This window comes from Carettochelys insculpta, chromosome 20 (genome assembly GCF_033958435.1).
Source record: "Carettochelys insculpta isolate YL-2023 chromosome 20, ASM3395843v1, whole genome shotgun sequence".
NCBI classification, from domain to species: Eukaryota; Metazoa; Chordata; order Testudines; family Carettochelyidae; genus Carettochelys; species Carettochelys insculpta.
Genome location: NC_134156.1, coordinates 8,984,512 through 9,003,742, shown reverse-complemented (window position 1 = coordinate 9,003,742; position 19,231 = coordinate 8,984,512). Strand labels below are relative to the sequence as shown.

Genomic DNA, 19,231 nt, shown 5'->3' with positions numbered 1-19,231 from the left:
GAAAAATAGCACATAATGAAGGATTTAGCCCCTAGAACTCTGTCAAGAGCCATCATTTGGCTAAGATTTCAGTACTTGTTTACTAATCAAAACACTTGCTTAAAAATAAGAGGGAAGTCATCAAGAGCTAACAGGATACTGGGTAGGTGGAGCACTACAGTGATGTCATCATGCTATCACAACTTCATTTATAAAATCCTCATCTCATGTATTTACACATCACTTAAAACTACTGCCACCAGGGAGAAGTATTTCAAAGGGAAAGATCAGGTATGTGTTACCAGCAGTACAATGAGGTGAGAGACAAACCAGGACATCAAAATAAAACCCACACAGGAAACACTGCTTCAAAACTTCTATATTATTTACTTTTAAGCAACAGTCCAGCTTTTGTGAAGTTACAACACACATTTTAAAAGGATGATTTTTCACCTCATGGTCAAGCACCAGCATGATCATGCACAGCATTGAGTCATTTATAATAAAATGCCCCTGTAATTTTTACTTAACCACTTATATGATCCAGTCTCCATTCACCTTCACAGGTGCTATACACAAATCCTTCTTCAATATTAGGACAGGCATCTCAGCCCTAAATATGGCACATGCTCCATTTCATAATGGTCCAGCTCTAAGATACCCTTTGTTAAAGGCAGCAAGGTAAACTATCCTTGTACTTCGGTACTGTTCTGGATGGCACACAATTGGGCTTGAGACATTTGCCAATTGAGTTTCGGATATTCAGTAGGTGTGGTGAAGGAGACAGTTCTTGTTTGATGATTGTTTGTGGCCTGTTCAACCAGAATCTTAACCCTTGTAAAGCTGACTAAGAAGTTCTTTAAAAAAAAATACAAAAATTTCTAAGCACACTTGAGAGCAATCTAGTCTCCTTTGAAACACATTACTATCCCTCAAAGCTCTCCCTCACGTTCACTACTAGAAAACATTCATATCACTTCCTGTAGGTCCAGGGGAGACAAAAGAAGTTGGGGGGGGGGACCACCAAAAAAAAAACTTCTTTAAAAAATGGCAGTACATAAAGTGCTTCTTTTTAATGAAAGAAATTTGAGATGTACAGTCAGGCTCAAGTTGTGCAGTTCACAAGCATGAGGGGGAAGAAACAGACAAGTTCAAAACAGTCAGAAAAACAGGTTTAACCGAGGACTAGGCTGGACTTTCCACCAGGTGGATTTCTCCTGGATGGTGCAGGTACTGGCGCTACTGGGCTAGGAACAGGTGCAGCAGGCAGGGTTTTCTCTTCACTCTGGCCAGGAGCTGCTTCTGCATCAGCTTCAATGTTTTCTAGAAGCAAAAGATTTTAGGTATTTGATATGGAGAAGAGATGGAAGTCTGTCTGGATTTCTCAGGTACTCCCCACCTCCACATTCCAATAGGATATAGCCATGGTTTCCCCCGTCCTCCCCCAAGGACTGCTTCAGCATCTGCTGGTAAGACAGCATTAGCTTTTTCATTCAGAAATGTATTTGTTAGACTCAAGAAACTATCACATCTTACACTTAGGTATAGTCATTTAGGAGACAATTTAATTCGATTGCCAACAGAGCAGCACCTGTCAGCAATTCACAGCAAATACCCGCAATTACTATGGTCATGCACAGTTAATACTGGTGCTGCCGCCGCCCCCCCACCAGCTTGAAGTGAATTCCATCATGTACAGGATATACAGCTTGGTTCAATGCATCTCCACTCCCCAACTATACAAACGGTTCAAATTCTAGCACTCTTGTAACCATGACTGTTTTGTATCATCAAATCTATTCATGTCTGTTATGTTTTGAACCAGCCACTTACAGTGCAGGTCTGAACCTCAGTTCTGCACTTGTTTTAAATGCTACATTTGCATCTTAATACAAAAAGCTAGAGCCACAGAACTCTAGGCTGACATGGTAATATGCCTAAGCCCTTCCTAAACTATAAACAAAGTCCAAGGTGATTTGTCTACAAGCCTCCAATACGGCCACATTAAAAGCCTGTGGGCCTTTCTGACATGTACATCTCTTGAAAAGAGAGTGTACTGTTTCATCTCCTTGTCTGGGGTCTTCTATCATTAGAACCACCATGCCCCACCACACAAGAATTCTACACATGTAGCACATTCATGAAAGTTTTACTTGCTAGGGCATCAATTCTACTGCATTTTCCTACTTCTTGCAGTCAGTTATCCAGCTTGCCTTAATCTACAATAAGTTACTACAAACAGGAGAAATAGGAGGTTGTGTGTTCAGTCAAAATTCAGAGCATGTAAAAGCTAACAAGATGTACTCCTCTTTCCCCTGCAAATTCTCAGCTACTCAAAAAGGTCTAGTCTTAATTCCATAAATGTATTTCAGCTTGTAGGTTATGTTCCATCAGAAAAGGCCAAGCAGGGCTATCCTAAGGTGGCACGGGAGGGGGGGGGGGGGGGGGGGGTGTCAGAGGGCCAGGGCAACTGTCCCCCCACAGCTTTGCCCCTGATCTAACCCTTACCCTGCCCTCTTAAACCCATCCCCCAAGCAATACAACCCATGGGATTATAGTGGTGTGGTGAATACTGCAGACTTTTTAGCAGGCTGGGAGGGAACTGGGGCAGATCAGGCCGCTGGGCTGCTCCAGCTCCCACCACCTATGTAGTAAGTTGAGAAGGTGAAGGGGAAACTTCTGCTGCAGCCCCCATGCCAGGCTCTGTGACCTCCCGTCCATGGGATGGTTGGGGCAGCTGCAAAGGGCCCCCAGAAGCACAGGGCCTGAGGCAGCCACCCTCATTCCCCCTATGAACAGGACAGCCCTGAGGTCAAGGTTGTGCTATGATAAACAGTAGTGGCAGCACCCCACCCCCTTTTGACATGTCAATCAAATCTGGTTTTTGATGCAAACTTCCTGCTGGACAAAGATTATTCACATCTGTAGACTAAAAGCAAGGTGTGTGATCAGCACATTTTAAGTCAATACACCACAGCTTTAAGCAGGGTATTTTTAATATCTCGAAGCAAGTCACCTGTGACGCACCAAGGAAAGACTTATCTAAATGTATCAAGATATATAGAAAAAAAAATACCAGTGACTGAGCAGAGACTCAAATTTCTCTTGCATAGTAATACATGCAGTTGCCTACAATGCAGGATTGGGAACTGGGTGGATAAACAGATCCCACATGTCACAGAATCCTTCAGAATTCTAGATCGCATCTGCATTCCTTTGATGCAGCACAATCTTGAAACAGATTAGAAAACTACCATTTCAAACTAGCACATGGAAACATGAGCAACACAGAGCATAGAACATTTGCCGACCTGAGTAGCAACATTTCACATGATAGGAATGTCAAGAGACGTTCTGAGGTCGCCAGCTTCCTCAGTGGCAGTGTGTGCAATTTTGTCCATGCTCAGTTTACTTGTGGGTATCCACAACAAAACATGGAAGGAGGGGAACCAAGGAATAATTTGCCAGGGTTCACAAGAGACTTTTCACACTCAGGAGGTACTGTCCTAATGTTTATGCTGTTGCTTTGGAAAAACCTCTACAATTCCTGTTAGTAGCATTATGTCTTCACAACTTATTCTGACCAGTCACAAAAATGCTCACTCTTGAGCAGATGGGACGAGGAAAAACATGACTATTAAACCAACACACTTTCCAGTTGTGTGTCAGGAAAACCAACTCCAGTTCACTTGCTGCTTAAATTGCTGACATGACAATCTACAAGAAGTGAGAAATGGGTTGACCAGTGCAGCTAGAAGGATCTACTCCTGTAGCGCTGGGGTTTCAATTACCAGCAGAGCTACATGATTATTTTGTACCAGTCAAATGCGCTACTAGTTATGGTGTTTGCAAATCCAGACAAAGTTCATTCCTAAAGTTTTGAAACTCATTCTCTTGCCTCAGTAGTTTCTAACCTTGATCTATCCTCAGAGCCCAGCACTGCAATGCTAATTAAAACGCATTAGAAATGACTCTCAGGAAAACATTAAGGAAAGCTGAATTGTTTATGGTCAGAGGCATTAGATACTCTTCTCACACCAACACTTGCTATATGATGAAGTGGGTCTGTCCCACAAGAGCTCATCACTGAGGAAATTGTTTTGTTAGTCCTTAAGGTGCTACATTTCTACTGCTTTGTTTTGTTGAAGTACGGACTAACACAGCTACCTCTGTTACTATTCAACTTGCTGTATGGTTAGCTGATGCCAAGCCCAGGCATAGCTGCCACTTAACAAATAGGAAAGATTTTTTTTCTCCTAAAACCTTTAAAGAGGGGTCCTTTCAGGAAATTAACTTAACAGCTTGGCTGCTCTTCCAGAAACAAAAGCAGACATGCGGGGAAAGTGGCACTGAGGGAAGTGCTGGGGTAAAGAGACAAAGGAATACTTGTTCCAATCAGGAAATGGGCTATTTCTGGTGTAAGTTTTAGAAGGTGGGAAAGGAAATAGACTTCACCCAAACATCGAAAGAAGAGACTTCATGATCAAAGTCATGAATGCTTATCCATAGTTACATAGACTCTTTTGCCATTACCTCCTGCTCAGCAAAGCTAGTTAGTAGAGACATTAAAAAGGACATTATGTACTTGAAATAAAGAGGCCTGAAGAATCAGTTAATGACTCAACCTATCCTCGAGTCTCCTTGTCCATTTTTAAGGAGATCTTTTTGGTGTGAGAGGAACACATGGGAAAGGAAATTAACTATAATGGTAGAACCGTTAAAATTTAGCTATCAAAACAAAAAAGCAGTTCAGTAGCACTTTAAAGACTAATAAAATAATTTATTAGGTGATGAGCTTTTGTGAGACAGACCCACTTCTTCAGATCAAGTCTGTCCCATGTAAGCTCATCACCTAATAAATTGCTTTGCTAGTCTTTAAAGTGCTACTGAACTGCTTTTTTGTTTTGATAGAATATAGGCTAACGTGACTCTGTTACTATAAAATTTAGCTAACAGAGAACAAAAACAATTATAGACAAAACCACTAACTATAAGTACTCTTTAATTTTAATTGTAACATTTACACCTGACAAGGAACAGGAAATTGTTTCCAACTTGAGTACCATCTGGCTTATTCAAAGGACATTAGGCTTCCCCATTCCTGAAGACATTTCAGGAAAAGCATCTAAGATGACCCTGCCAAAAAGATAGCAAGTGAAAAGATCTGATCAACAGAGCTGAAGCTAGATCCAATTGGTCACCAAAGACCAGAGTGAAACAGCCAGTGGCCCTCATTACAGACCACAAGGCTTTCAATGACATCCAAATGGAGAAAGGACAATGCTGCAACTCAGTCTCTCAGTAGGAAGCATACCCTTCGTGCATGAGTAGCAAGACCCTTTGTGCATGAGTAGCAAGGCTAATCAGATAACAGTCCAATAAAGTTGGAGCATGGGACCAAGAGGAAGAAGCCTATTAGCTTAATGAACTTGAGATAAGATTAAAAATTTAATGAATACACATAACCGAAGAGGGAGCCTAGGTTTTCCAAGCTGCTGGTAAAGGAGGTTATGTAAATATTAATAGCACTTTCAATTTATAATCAAATACAAATTCCACTTAACAGTCATCCTCCTCAAGGGCCATAATTAAGTGTCTCACAGGGCACAGGGTAGAGACAAACAAATCCCTATTATTGATCCTCTATTTGGCTTACTGAAGGAAGTTTATATTTTTGTCAAAGCTGAGCCTTAAGTGCTCTCAAAGTCTCTCTTGGGAACTGATTTATGTGGCTCTCTGAAGGGTACGGTTTCAAATGTCCAATCCCAGTTTGACTAGAGGATAGTTTATTTTCATTCTGGATCAGAGCTGTAAGTGCCAGATTTTTGTAGGTAGTCGTGGACTATTAAACAGATTGATTTTGTTTCCTGTGATTGCTGCCAACTGGGGACATGCTGGCAAGTACCATCAATCTGAGAAGTCTCTCCATTTATGAAACGTGCTGCAAGCAAGTTCATATTGTTCACTTGGTTCAACAGCTGAAAAGCTACTTTTGCCTCTGCAAGGGTATATATTGGACAAACAGCTATAGCCCATGAAAGCTCATTAGCTAATAAATGTGTTAAGTCTTTAAGGTGCCACAGGACTGCTTATTTTATGAACCTACAGACTAACTCTTACACCTCAGACTAAATCTTAGTATAGGAAAATCTCAAACCTCTCTGTACAACTTCCTTCTAACAAGAATTATTGCACAACCCCAAGAAGGTGGGCTGAAGCCTCAGGCCCAAGTCCCACTGCTCTGGGAGGGAAAGGATGAGAACTGAAAGCTGTTGCTCAAGAGCATCAGTCCTTGGCAGGAACACTAACCTGAACTGCCACCCATGGCTGAAACCTCGGGCTTGGTCTTCAGCCATTCGTGGAGATGAGGAGGTTTGAGTCCCAGGCCCCAAACAGTCTAAGGCAGCCCTGGTGAACGCATCACAACGGCATCACAACCCAGTTTGAGAACTACTGTCCTAGTACTGATGATTCATTTGTGGCATTCCCGATAAAAGGTGCTAACAAGAAGTCTTTGAAAACTTCACAGTCCAACTTCATGAGAACATACACTATTTATTGCGCTCTGCAATGTGCTGTCAATATTAGTGTGAAATACTGAACACCAGGCCCCATCCAGCAATTGCTGCTAAATGACAGTCCCTTCTCAATCCCATTTCCCTTGTAATATGGGTTTTAAAACTAATCCACTTGCCCACAAGTGTTGACTTCTTGGCACTAACTCAGAGTTGGCTGTGACCCTAGATCCAATCTGTTAAAAGCATTCCCCAGTTAGACTTCATTCACATGTTAACCAAATACAGGAAATATTTAAGTTACCACCCTTTTGAAAGATCCAAGAGGGAATCCTGTGGTTATGTGTCTCCTCCCAACACCTCAAATACACCAGTTAAAGGTTAGACATGAGACAGAGTTACTCACCAAATGTTTCACCACTTTCCCCACCCTAGAAGAGAACACATATACACATTACTTCCTGTACTCTGCAATGCATTTTCAACATTAGATACAGCGAAGGACCGAACACCAGGCCCTCCCTAACAAAGGCTGCTAAACAATGCTGATCTTACACAGCAGATCCCTCTGAGTTGTAAGAATGCAGAAACAGAGAGTCATCTTAGGATGCTGGACTTTCCAGAGCAGTACTGTAGATAAACCATGCATTCTGCTGGCCAGAAGAACATTACCTCCTTAGGTCTGACTGGCAGTCAATTCAACCAAATGTTTTTAGCAGGGGTCAACAACCTTTGAGATGGAGTGCTGAAATTGGACCTCTATCTATGGTCTGAGTGCTGGTGATAAAGTTTAAAGTCACTAATAGTCCTGCTTACAACAGCTTCAATAATAAAGATGCAGAGCTTTACTGTTTAGGTGGTGGTTGGTAGCATTTTCTGGTCTTTTGTTAATCCACAGGCAGCATGGCTTTGAGCAAGCTCCCGGCTATATGGGGAAGAAGGGGTGGTGATGAAAAATTGGCTCATGTGCCACTCTTGGCACCCGTGCCGGGAAGGATTACTGACACCCCCCCCCCCCCCCCCCCCAAAATCTATAATGACCTTGTCAACTGATCAGGGAAGTGAGTTGGATCTGTGTTTTCAAATACAGACTTGTCCATTATAAAAGATCATAGTGGCAAGGATTGACTGCGCATACATGCTACTCACCCTAAAGGCCAGAGTTAGTGACATGTAGAAATGTGTCTTGTGCTCATGCAAGCAGCAGCTGGACAGTCCACTGTTCATCTAGCACCTTTCATCAAAAGGATCACTTTGAAAGCTTTACAGACATGACATGTTACAGCTGTGAAGTGATGAGGCTACTTGTAAGTATACCATGAGTATATATTTTTATAGTTTGCCCCCCTTCTTTCCTAGGAATTTTCTGACAACACTGGCTGTCTCAAAGGTAGTTGAACTGCTTATGTAAAGTCGGACAAAATGATTCAGACTGAGCACACATTCTATTCAATCCCAATTACATTTTCTATAATAGCACTGAAATACCCTTCTTGCTTGCTTTAGCAGCTTACAATCAGATTGGGGCCCAAAAAAGAAACAGTTGCTGGCTGGCAAGCCAAATGGCCAGCAAGCCAAATGGCCCTGGGTCATTTCCCTCACACAGATCAACTCTTTAACAAGGAGATAATGAATCTTATCAGAATTGAGCCTGTTGTTCAGGTGCAAACTGACAGCTCCACTAACGTCAACAGAATTGCATGAGTCAGGCTGAAGCATATGTAGGTATATCTAAAATTTCTGGACTGGACAACAATTTTAATACAGGTTGAACCTCTGAAAGCCAGGATTCTCTGGTCCAGCAACATCTGTGGACGCTGCTAGACCAGACACCAGCTGAGAGTCCAGCAGCAACTGCTGAGCAGGATCCGTGGCCAAGAAGCTGGAGGCTAGGAGGCATTCTGGAGGGCAACCTGAGAGCACAGCTAACAGACAGCAAGGAAGCATTGATCTCCTCTGGTCTGGGACCACTCAGGTCCCAAGGATGTTGGGCCTCCCTGGTCCAGCATGTAGTTTAAACTGTTTGTAGCTACAGTCACTGTGTGACTCATTCTGTGTGATAGCAATTGTTTTTTAAAAAAAAAAAAAAAAAAAAAAGCCACCCTGCAGGCTACAGAGTATGTAATATAGGTAAACAAAATTAGACCAAACAGCTTACTTTGGCTTTCTGCTGTAACCACCACATGACATTTACAGCTGTTTCAATTTAGCAAGCAAGACAGTTCTACACTCACTCCAAAGTCTTGCTGTGGATCAAACAAGCCGATTTTGAACAGTCTTTATGACTTTAGATCCCATTTAAATACAAGTTACAATAGAGGATCTCGACACTTCTCTGCTCTCATCATACCAGAGGGTTACACTTTGCAGTTTCTCTTTTCTTGAAAAGCTACTGAATTTCAGATTGTCAGAGAGGAATAGCTTTTAGAATTGTCCACAGATGAAGCTTGCCAGAACCTCCCCAATTTTGCTCTGTGCAGAGAAGCTACTATTCTTATTTATTGATAATTTGAAATTGCACACTAAGCAAAAACTTGTGCAAATAGTGTGGTTCTTCTCTCCTTTTTTTTCTTCCCCTATCTCCTGAAGCTAGACCCGGGGTCAGCAACCAAAATAGCTGAAAGAGCCTTTTTTTTTTTTTTTTAATTCTGTTAAAAAAAGCCCTCAATAATTCAAGAGCCACAATGCAAGTGAATAAAAAACTTAATTAGCAACACTACTACTATAGCATATCCCACAATACACTGCACATATTAAGGGGAGTTATCCAATGATTTGAGATTGCATCATTACACATGAGTTGTTCGTTTTGGAGCTTTTAGATGTTCACCATTTATCAAAAATAATCTGGAGAGTTTTGTTTAACAAAAAAAACACCCCACACTTTGCAATTGTTGTGTCAGGAGCCACAAACAAGTCCTTAAAGAGCTGATTGCAGACCCCTGACCTAGACCATTGAGGTGCATCTGCAGCTCCAGGTACATAACAGCCAGACAAGTTACTACACAAGTATCTATAAGTTACAGGTTGAACGTCTCTAGTCCAGCACCCTGGGACCTGACCAGTGCCAAACAAGCAAATTTGTCGGACCATGGGAAGTCAATATGGTCTAGCAGCATTACCAACACTTCCACTGCTTACTGGGCTCTCAGATGACATTTAGGGATAAATCAGAGCTAAGTAAGAGCCAGGGCTGCTGGTTGTAAACAAACTTTATGCACCACAGGAAACTTGGCCACAACCATAGTAAGCATTCCTCTGGCTAACTAAAAATCACCTGGATTACAGATGTTGCTGGATGAGACAGTGACAGACTAGAGAGGTTCAACCTGTACATATTTTACACTCCATCACAAAACTGACAATGCCAAAGCTCCCCCCACCAACCCCTTGCCCAGCTGATTAAGGAGCACAGCAACCTGAGCTTTGCAAGCATATGCCCATAATACTGATCTTGTGGCTAAGGCAGTTTTCCTCATCATTACCAGATTATAGCAATGGAACAGGCAGAAACTTTTTCTGGAGTACCCAGTTTAAAAAAGTATAATTCTATCACTGTGGAACTGTAGAATATGCCCACAGCATATTAATGGTATTGGGAAGTTTCATACTTTCTCCAGGTAGAAAACGAAAGGCCGTAATAAATTCTTTCAGCTCTTTTCCTACTACACAATCTTATTAGAAGTAGGTAAGCAACCACAAGCACAGTGCAAGCTTCAGATAGTCACTGACCTTTGGATCTACAAAGTCCCCACAGTTTGCATCCAAAGAGTTTCTCCTTTGTGGCTCAGCATCTTCTCTGACACCTCTGGGCATGACCCCTGGAAGCAGAAGTTTGTTTTAAGTAAGCTGAAAGCAGGAGTGGACCACTCCAAGATTTTGATAAGTGGTCAAGGGCTGCATTTATCTGTGGAGGAGGAGTGGAACCTGGGATGGAGGTGGAGCACAGATCGGGGAACTCACGGTAGGGGACTGGGGTGCAGAAGAGGGTGTGGGGTCTGAGAGGGATTTTGGGTAAAGGGGTTGTGATCGAGGGCAGGGGATGGGGGTGTAGGAGAGGATTCTCTCTTGAGAGGGAGTTGTGACGGGGGGGTAATGAGGATAAAGAGGATTTGGACGATGACCTGGGACAGGGAGTTGGAGTGGGAGAGGTGGTGGGCTGCCAGGTGCAGACTCTGGCTGAGATGCACTTATCTAGGTGGCTTCCAGAGAGCAACCCAGTGGGACACTCAGCATCCTGCTTGCCACAGCATCAGGCTCAAAGATGCTGATTAGTCTCTACATGTGCCTCTCTGCACTGGATTGGACGGGGAGAGAAGTTTGCATGTTGCCCAACTCCCAGCTCCCATTGGCTGGAAACAGTCAAATTTCATCTCACTGAAAATATGCAGCAGAGATGGAAGATTAATTCATATTTCCCCAAATCTCAGACTGTGACCTGAACTACAAAACCATCTTTCCTCTGCATCGGTCATCAGCTGACTCTACTACTACACTACAGGATGCTAATGATGCCACTCTCCACAGTTCAAGGGGTCACTCACAGCCTTTTCCATAAAACATTATGGAATTGGAATGGTTACAGGACACTAGCAACAGCAGAATGGACACAAACCAGAGCGAAACTTTACCTGTTGAGTCAGCCTTGGAAAGTGGATTCTCTTCAGGAGGACCAAAGATATTGGATGCCATTTTGTTCCTTCGCACTGGCTGGTCTTTTGGCAAATCAAAGCCCAATGAGAAATTGGAACCTCCCCCTGGAGGGCGCAGTACCCTGGAGAAAGATTTGATGGGAATCTTATTTTTTGAAGGTTTTTACCAAAAGTGTTCATTAAGTATTATAAAAAGTTGGTTGGGTTAGCAAAGGGATTGATGGCTCTGAAACAGAAGTAGAAGAGCATCACCTGGGTTAAACAGTGGGTAAATTCAGCCCAGTTTCAGTACTCTCAAGCTGCTATCAGGCAATTAGATGTTCACTTTTCACAATCAAATTTACAGTAGACAATACTGACCAGCACTATACTTGTTGGCTCACACAGAAGCCAAGACTAGATGAGAACCAAGAATGACTTATACTTCTGGACCTACAGCATGCTTCAGGAAAGCACAGAGGCATTTTTTCTGTCCCTGCTATTCATATTTTTGGTGACTAATCAAGACTGTGGAGAGAGAGTACAATTCGCTGCACTAAATATTAAAGAGACAGCCAAACAAGGGGAAAACCACCACAAGAGCCAGTTCCACATATCCTTGTGTCCCAGAAACAGTGACAATTATGCATCAAACTCGGAGCCAAAAATACCCAAAACTATTTATCGGAGTCCAGTCTTTCAGCTCCTGAGAGCCAAATTCATTAGGACACCCTACAGAAATTAACCTTGCAACAAGAAACAAGGCAAAGACCAGCATTTGGCTCACGAACCACTGTACTATTTGCACCATCGATTATCACACCTAGGTTCCAGACTCTTCTATTTGGAACCGTTCCAATTTTTTTAAACCCAAAAGATCCTGAATTGAGAGATAAGCCAAAAAGCTTTAACAATTGCTTGAATGCCATCTGCATTGAACAGGGATTATTAAAGGGCAGAGTTTAGCTGCAAAGCAAAATGCACAGCACTTCTACAGAGCTCAAAGAAAGCATGATGATCTAGCAGACATCCTGATCAGGATGTTGCATGAAAATGTCTGGTACCACCTCCTGAAAGTCAAGATGTGAAAGCAACACTGAAGCTTTGGATTCTTTTGCCTATATTTTCTTCAGCCCATTTGTGCATTAAACTTGACACCTGGGGAGAACAAAAAGTTTCAAACAGCTAGATGAGAAAGGAACAGCTCTCAGCAAAAATTCAAAATACTGCCAAAGTTGATTCAGGGTATCAAATTAAGTTGCTTTAGTATAAAGTTCAGATCCCAATTATGAAAAAAACACAGATATAGTCCTGTGATTCGGTTACAGTAAAGTAGAGAACATCCCCATACTTTTTAAGTGCAGTACCCCCAGATTCGGAGCTTTATGCTACAGTTCATAGTAGAAAGAGGTCTGTAGAGCCTCACTATGCAAGAATTCAAACCCAGATACTGCAGCGCTGGAAGAGTGAGACTCTGACTCAGACATAGATGACCACTGCCAGGAATGAATTCTGATTTTTTTCCCAAACCATAAGTCTACTGCGCTAATTGCAGAACATAAAACATCTATTACTTCTATTCCTTGCTAATCACAAATGCAGCGTAACAGCAAGCGCACAAACAAATGAATTGACACTTTTTTAAGACAATATTCTAGAACAAACTAAGATTTTGAACTTATTTGTAAGTAATCTTTAGAGATGAACACCTAATACTTGCACTGCTCCTTAGTGTATATCAGGGATTCTGTACAGAGTCCAGTTATCCCCTACATACTGATCATGCTACAGAGGAACCCACAGATTATCCAAAAGATTAAAGGTAACATCCCTAGAGACTCCACAGAGATCTTTATGATTTCCTCACCCCCCCCCCCCACTTGGGAGTGAATCTTGTATTCAGTAAAGAGAAATGATCCTAGTGAAAGCGTGTCCATGTGAAAACTGCCTTTGTCTTCCATATCATCATCATCATGTTGTCATATTTTAATTCTGAGAGCACAGCATTCAAACAAGGTCTTGAAACTACAATCCATACCTCCCCCAACCTGGACAGGGTAACAATAATTTTTTAGGCAGACTGATGTCAGATACACTTAAGATATCCAGGTGAATCAAGGAGGAAAACAAAAAGGTAGCCAAGCAAACTGGTAAGTATGGCTACAACTCAGTATCTGCTATTCTGTTCAGTCACTCAGCTAAGGGTTAACGGAAAAGCTTTTAGTCATCATCCATGCCCAGGATTTTGCATTTGCCTCACAACAGCTGACAGCCACATTTTCTTCAGAAAGGGATTGCTCTTAGCATACAATCCAATGAAATGCGTACCAGTGACTGAGAAGCCAAACTCAGTCCCATGAAGAAAACACCTCATAGCAACAGGGAGAGCAAAACCTTTAAAGTCTCAAATCCTCACCAGCAAATTTGTGCTTGTTTAAAGGGACTGATCAAAAAACTACCCGCTCCAGTTCCATGTTGCCCAGAAGAGCACGATTTACACTGCCAGTACCTTGTCCTACACTGCATGACTGAAATACAGGAGTTTGCTTCAAACTGAGATGATTCCTAAGAAATGCTATGCAATTCAAACAAAAACGTCTTCTTTCCACCCAGAACAACTGCGGCTTCTCTGATCCAGGAACAAAAAAAAAAAAAAAAAAAAAAGAGCAGGAGACCACAGCCTTTTCTTTTCCTATTCCTCTTCCGCAGCCGTCTCACAGCCCCCTCAAGATGGCTCCCTAGGTGGGAATCCCCAGTCTCAAAGACTAGCCAAACCCCGCAGGTCTGGCAGTGAAGAGATGATGTTCACTATTGTAGTGCCTTCGCCTCCCCCAGCCACGGAGCATGCTCTATGAGATCTACCCGCCCGTGAGCCATTTAAAGCAACAATGCACAATGAGCTTAACAATACAAACCCCGGAAACCCTGGCAGAAATCGAACCTCCCATAAAGTTACAGCACCGGGCAGCAAAGGACTCCCAACAGGAGCCGCCTCTTCCAGGAACGCGTGATGGGTGATACGTGCGCCCACCGCCCAGGCTAACAGGTAGCGAGGCTACAGACAGGAGACAATAGAGCCCGCTTCAGCCCCACCCAGCATGGGATCCCCGCCGGGGGCAGCGCCGCTGGAGCTCGGCACACCACGAGACTAGCGGGACCAAGGGAGGGCGCAGGGAGGACGGTGGTGGGGTTGTGAGGAGTGGGTGGGAGGCGAACCCGGCTGCGTGGCGGGGCAGCGAGCTCCAGTCCTTTGTTCAGAGCAGCCAGCGCCGCACGCAGCAGCCGCCCGGGGCGGGTCTGCCTCACTACCAGCCGCTACAGCTCTTCCCCAGGCAGCTGCGCCAGAGCCCGGCCGCAGGAGAACAAACCCCACGGGCGGCACGTGCCGGCGGGGCGCGGCCGCAGCCCCGGCGCCTGCCAGCCCCGGGAGAGCGGTCCAGTCACCGCACGGCGGGCCCCGGTCCTCCGGCCCGGCGACGGGGCTGAAAAAACGACCGCTCCCCGGCCCCCCCGACGGCGAGAGGGAGCCCCTCGGAGCCAAGCCCTCAGCGCCCGGCTCCCCGCGACCGCCCGGCCACCGCTCCGGCAAACGGTCCCAACGGCCAGTCAGGCCCGCCCCGCCCCACCCCACCGCTCCCTCCCCCAGGAGCCCCGGGCCCCCACCTGGAGCTGTTCCTGCCGTTGGGATCTACGCCCGTGAAGGTGGTAGTGGTGGTCATGGCGGGGAGAGACGGGCGAAAGCTCCTTAGCGAGACGCCGGCAGGAGGCGAATTGCTTTCTCCCCGCCGCTGGTGACAACTGCTGCAGCCACCGCCGCCGCCCCTGCAGCCGGTTTTATAGCCGCAACAAGACGCGCCCCCCTCCGGCCATGTCATTGGACGGTTCAAACCCGATCCCGTCCGCCATTGGGCGAAGAGCCGCCACTCTGTGCTTTGTCCCACCTCAGCGTGTATTCTGAGTGGCAAGGCACCGCCCTCTTTCCTGCCCCTAACCTTGATTGGGGGAGAAATACGTTGTCCCCGAAACGATTGGCCGTCTTCGGTGCCGGGATCCTTTCGTTCCTGAATGGAAAATTCAGCTGTCACTCACCTGACTCGGTTCTGATTGGCTCAACTGCGTATGAGGCCAAACAAATCGGCAGGAAATCCCTTTATGAGGGGCCAAAGTTTGATTGGAACTGCGGGGTCTGCACATATGGAGTGACTGAGCTTGGATTAGCTGCAGCCCCCTGGGAGATGCGAGGCCAGAAACTGAACCACCAGCATGTACCAAAGGCCGCAAACCCATTTTTATATTGCTAGCGCTCTCTCAAAAGGCACCAGGCCATGATGTCATGCCATGTCATCAGGTGTGAAGCCACCAGCTGAAAACACAACTACAGCACCATTCCCACCTAATGTGGGCTCCAGCCCACGAAAGCTTATGCTCAAATGAAAGCGGTAGTCTTTAAGAGTGTCACAGGACTCCTCATTTGTTTTAATACCCACCTTGCCTGTGACAAAACAATGACAGCCCAAAATGTCTGCTCTGATGCAAGGGTAGCACCTCAGATTTCATAACCTTGTAATGGGATGCAAGGAGAAAGCACCACCTCACAATCTGATCACACTGTGATAATCATGCTGCAGCCTGGAAGATCCATACAAACTGACATGTGCCTTAACACACAGCAGTAATTGTTTCTAAATATCCACCTAAGAATGCAGTAAAATGCTGTCAGTGTTTTTTCCCCCCCCCCCCGAAAAAAGAGTGCCAAAACTCAAGTCGGATGATTCCTCCCCACCAGGCTTAGCCCCCTCTCAGCCCCACACCATGCCCAGGCTTAAACCCCCAGCAGCCCCAACCTTTCCAACCTCCTGGTTTAAACCCCTCACAGCCCCAAACCACCCCCTCCTGCCCCCAGGCTTAACCCCTTGCAGCCCCAATCTGCCCCCCAACCCCCAGGTTTAACCCCTCACAGCCCCAAAGCACCCCAGGCTTAAACCCCTGTCAGCCCCAAACTGCCCCTGCCCTCAGGCTTAACCCCTCGCAAGCCCAAACCACCTCCCTTCACGACGCCAGGCTTAACCACTCGCAACTCCAAACCAGCCCCCTCCCGCCCCCAGAATTAACCTTCACAACCCCAAACTGCCCCCCGACTCCCAAGCTTAACGCCTCGCAGCCCCAAACCAGCCGCCCCCAATCCAAGATTAATTTACCTTACTCAGGAGCTCCGCATGCTGCCGCCCCATGCTGCTCCCGTGCCAGGTCACTGTCTCTTCTTCACCACAGCTGAACGGCAACCCCCAGTTCCCCTACTCCCCCCCATGTACAGCACAGCAGGGGCAGCTCCCACAGCTCTGTCGTGCCAAAATAACAGAAATAATTTAATTGGTTAAATGTCCATATCCCACCTGTCAGAGGCGTGAGCAGCAGCAGCGCAAATGGCTCCTTAAAGAGCCACATGCAGCCCAGAGCAGTCCAGCCAGCTTCCAAAATCGTGGCGCTGCTAGCTCCACTGGCCAGATTCATGGAGAAAAAAGGTGCCAGAACACCATTCTGGTGTGTTCCACCAGGAAAAAAAAGCCCTGGATGCTGCGATTTCAGAATCTCATTGCATTACAACACACTGGCACTGTATCAAATCAGAGTCTGTTCTATTCTCTACAGTTTCTTATACTATGCTTATCACCACAGTATCTGAGCACCTTCCAGTGGTGCATTAAGGAACATGAGTAATATCTGCCATATGTTTATTCTCTGATGACAGCTCACAAAGGAAATGGAATGAACTTTCACCCAGTTGCATGTTATTTGGAAAATGTAAATCATGTATTCAGACTGGCTAGTTAGTGTTCCTTTTTGGTAAATAGCTCGTTACAGTTACACAGCTTAGAACTTTGTATTTGTTTAATCTGCTATGTATTTTAGAAAGCTTGTTCATTTGATCAAGAACTCCTCTTAAATGGTAAGAGCTAGGACCACCAAATTTGATAAACAGTTTCCTCTTATCATAATTAAAGCAGTGTAAGGGTTTGGTTGTGCCAAGAAAAAGGGATGTGCCTAGAATGGGATTGCATTTCATACAACCAAACAGAAAAGAGAGAAATTCACCAAATCAAGAACAGTCCTCAACACTGACATAACTGAGCAAATATTGAAAGAGACTGAACCAACATGAGACAAAAAAAAAAAAAAGATGAATTTGGAATAGGGTTGCTTCTCAATAAACCTTATAGAAAAGAGAATGAAAATGGAGAAATTTGGAGTTGTAATCTGTTTTGGCACAGCTAAATCAATGCTTACCGCTTGAAAACAAGAACAACATGTTACTGGAAACCAAATTGACTCTAGGCATTTTTTGATAAAAAGCAGCAAATTATAAGAGTTTATAGGGATGAAGAAAAAATACCCTTGAGGGAATTCACATTTAAAAAAAATTACTTAAAAAAATTAAAAAGAAAAAAACCCTTTTTAAGAAATCTGAAAAAAATGTAAATTAATAAAATTAAAGGTATTTTTGAAAAATGTAATCATTAAAGCATGTACATTTTCCTTTTATTTTCCTAAAAATCACCAAAATCTCTTAACTGAGTTAAAGACATTAGCAATGCAAGGCAAATCTGCTAGTAGATAATGGCTGTGTCTACACTAGCTGAAAACTTTGAAATGGCCATGCAAATGGCCATTTTGAAGTTTACTAATGAAGAGCTGAAATACATATTCAGCACCTCATTAGCATGTGGGCGGCTGTGGCACTTCAAAATTGATGCGGCTCACCGCCGCGCAGCTTATCCAGACAGGGCTCCTTTTTGAAAGGACCCCGGCTACTTCCAAGTCCCCTTATTCCTATCTGCTCATAGGAATAAGGGGACTTTGAAGTAGCTGGGGTCCTTTCAAAACGGAGCCTCATCTGGACGAGCCACATCAATTTCGAAGTGCCGCGACCGCCCGCATGCTAATGAGGTGCTGAATTTGCATGGCCATTTCGAAGTTTTGGGCTAGTGTGGATGTAGCCATTATGTCTATGATCTCACTTAATAGTAATACCCATCATTTCTAAAACAACTTACCTCTAAACATTTAAAAATCTTCATAAATGCTAACTGATTAAACCTCCCAAAACCCCTGTGATGGCAGTCAGGAGTATCAGAAGGGGAATGGGAACACAGAAGCAAAATGACTTGACAAAGTTTAAAGTACCACAGAATGGAGATCAGAAGCCACATTTCCAATCCCCCTTGCTTCTCCAACCCCAATCCCAAATGACATGTCCTAATTCAACCACACAACCTCCTTATCACTCTCTCTCATTATTCCATTAAGAAAACAGAACAAAACAAAGAGTGCCTCTCAGGTCTGAATACACTGACTTTGCAGACCCAGTTTCAGCACAGATGACTCTGTATTGGTACGGAACCCACCTCTTGCAAGCCCCCTTTCCAGTCTAGCGTGTGTTTAGCATTTTCCACTTCCTCTGCTCTCAGTGCTCCATCAACTGCAGCATTTGTAAAGCAAGCCTCCAGTGACTCAACCCTCCGTCACACATTTTATGTGCAAAACTAAACAAAACAAACCCCTTATCTGGTATACTATCCAACTGAGCCTACCTCAAAGCCTTCAGTAATGACCTGCAGCTCTTCCTGCACTTCTTTCCATTCACAATCCAACAAGCCCCACCACTGCACCCCTCCACTGGCAACTTCTTTATAGCCCTCTCTTATCCTCAGTCTGACCAAACAAGCTTCTCTCAGTATCCATCTTGGCAAGCTTATGTGCAAAAATTCCTACTCTGTGATGGAGCAGTACCCCTAGACTTCCCCCAAAGTACATTCAAGGGATGTTACAAGGAGGAAGGAGAAAAAACATTCTCCTTAATTTCTGAGGATAGGACAAGAAGCAATGAGCTCAAGTTGCATATGAAGCAGTTTAGATGGGACTTTAAAAAAAGCCTTCCCAAGTGTCAGTGTGATAAACACTGAAATAAATTGCCTAAGGAAGTGGTGAAATCTTCACTAGAGATTTTTAAAAGCACATTAGAGAAACACCTGTCAGGCAATACTTAGTCCTGCCATGAGTGAAGGAGACGGGACTAGATTACCTTTTGAGGTCCCTTCCAGGCTTATA

The 19,231-nt window shown here is 44.4% G+C and overlaps 1 protein-coding gene across 1 annotated transcript; it reads right to left on the bottom strand.

Annotated features, from left to right (window-relative positions):
• Nucleotides 1-340: 340 nt before the first annotated feature.
• JPT1 (Jupiter microtubule associated homolog 1) lies at nt 341-14,948 on the bottom strand. Its single transcript, XM_075014811.1, has 5 exons — nt 14,789-14,948; nt 11,126-11,268; nt 10,227-10,315; nt 6,901-6,925; nt 341-1,302 (listed from the first exon to the last, which is right to left on the bottom strand). The coding sequence occupies exons 1-5, from the start codon at nt 14,842-14,844 to the stop codon at nt 1,154-1,156; spliced, it is 462 nt and encodes a 153-aa protein (XP_074870912.1). The 5' UTR covers nt 14,845-14,948; the 3' UTR covers nt 341-1,153.
• Between the last annotated feature and the right edge of the window lie 4,283 nt (nt 14,949-19,231).

Excerpts from the sequence above, each read along its gene's own strand:
- JPT1 (XM_075014811.1), bottom strand. The coding sequence starts at position 14,844 with ATGACCACCACTACCACCTTCACGGGCGTAGATCCCAACGGCAGGAAC. Across the intron at positions 11,269-14,788 it reads AACGGCAGGAACAGCTCCAG|GGTACTGCGCCCTCCAGGGG; the intron begins GTGGGGGCCCGG and ends ATCTTTCTCCAG. Across the intron at positions 10,316-11,125 it reads TTCCAAGGCTGACTCAACAG|GGGTCATGCCCAGAGGTGTC; the intron begins GTAAAGTTTCGC and ends TTCTGCTTCCAG.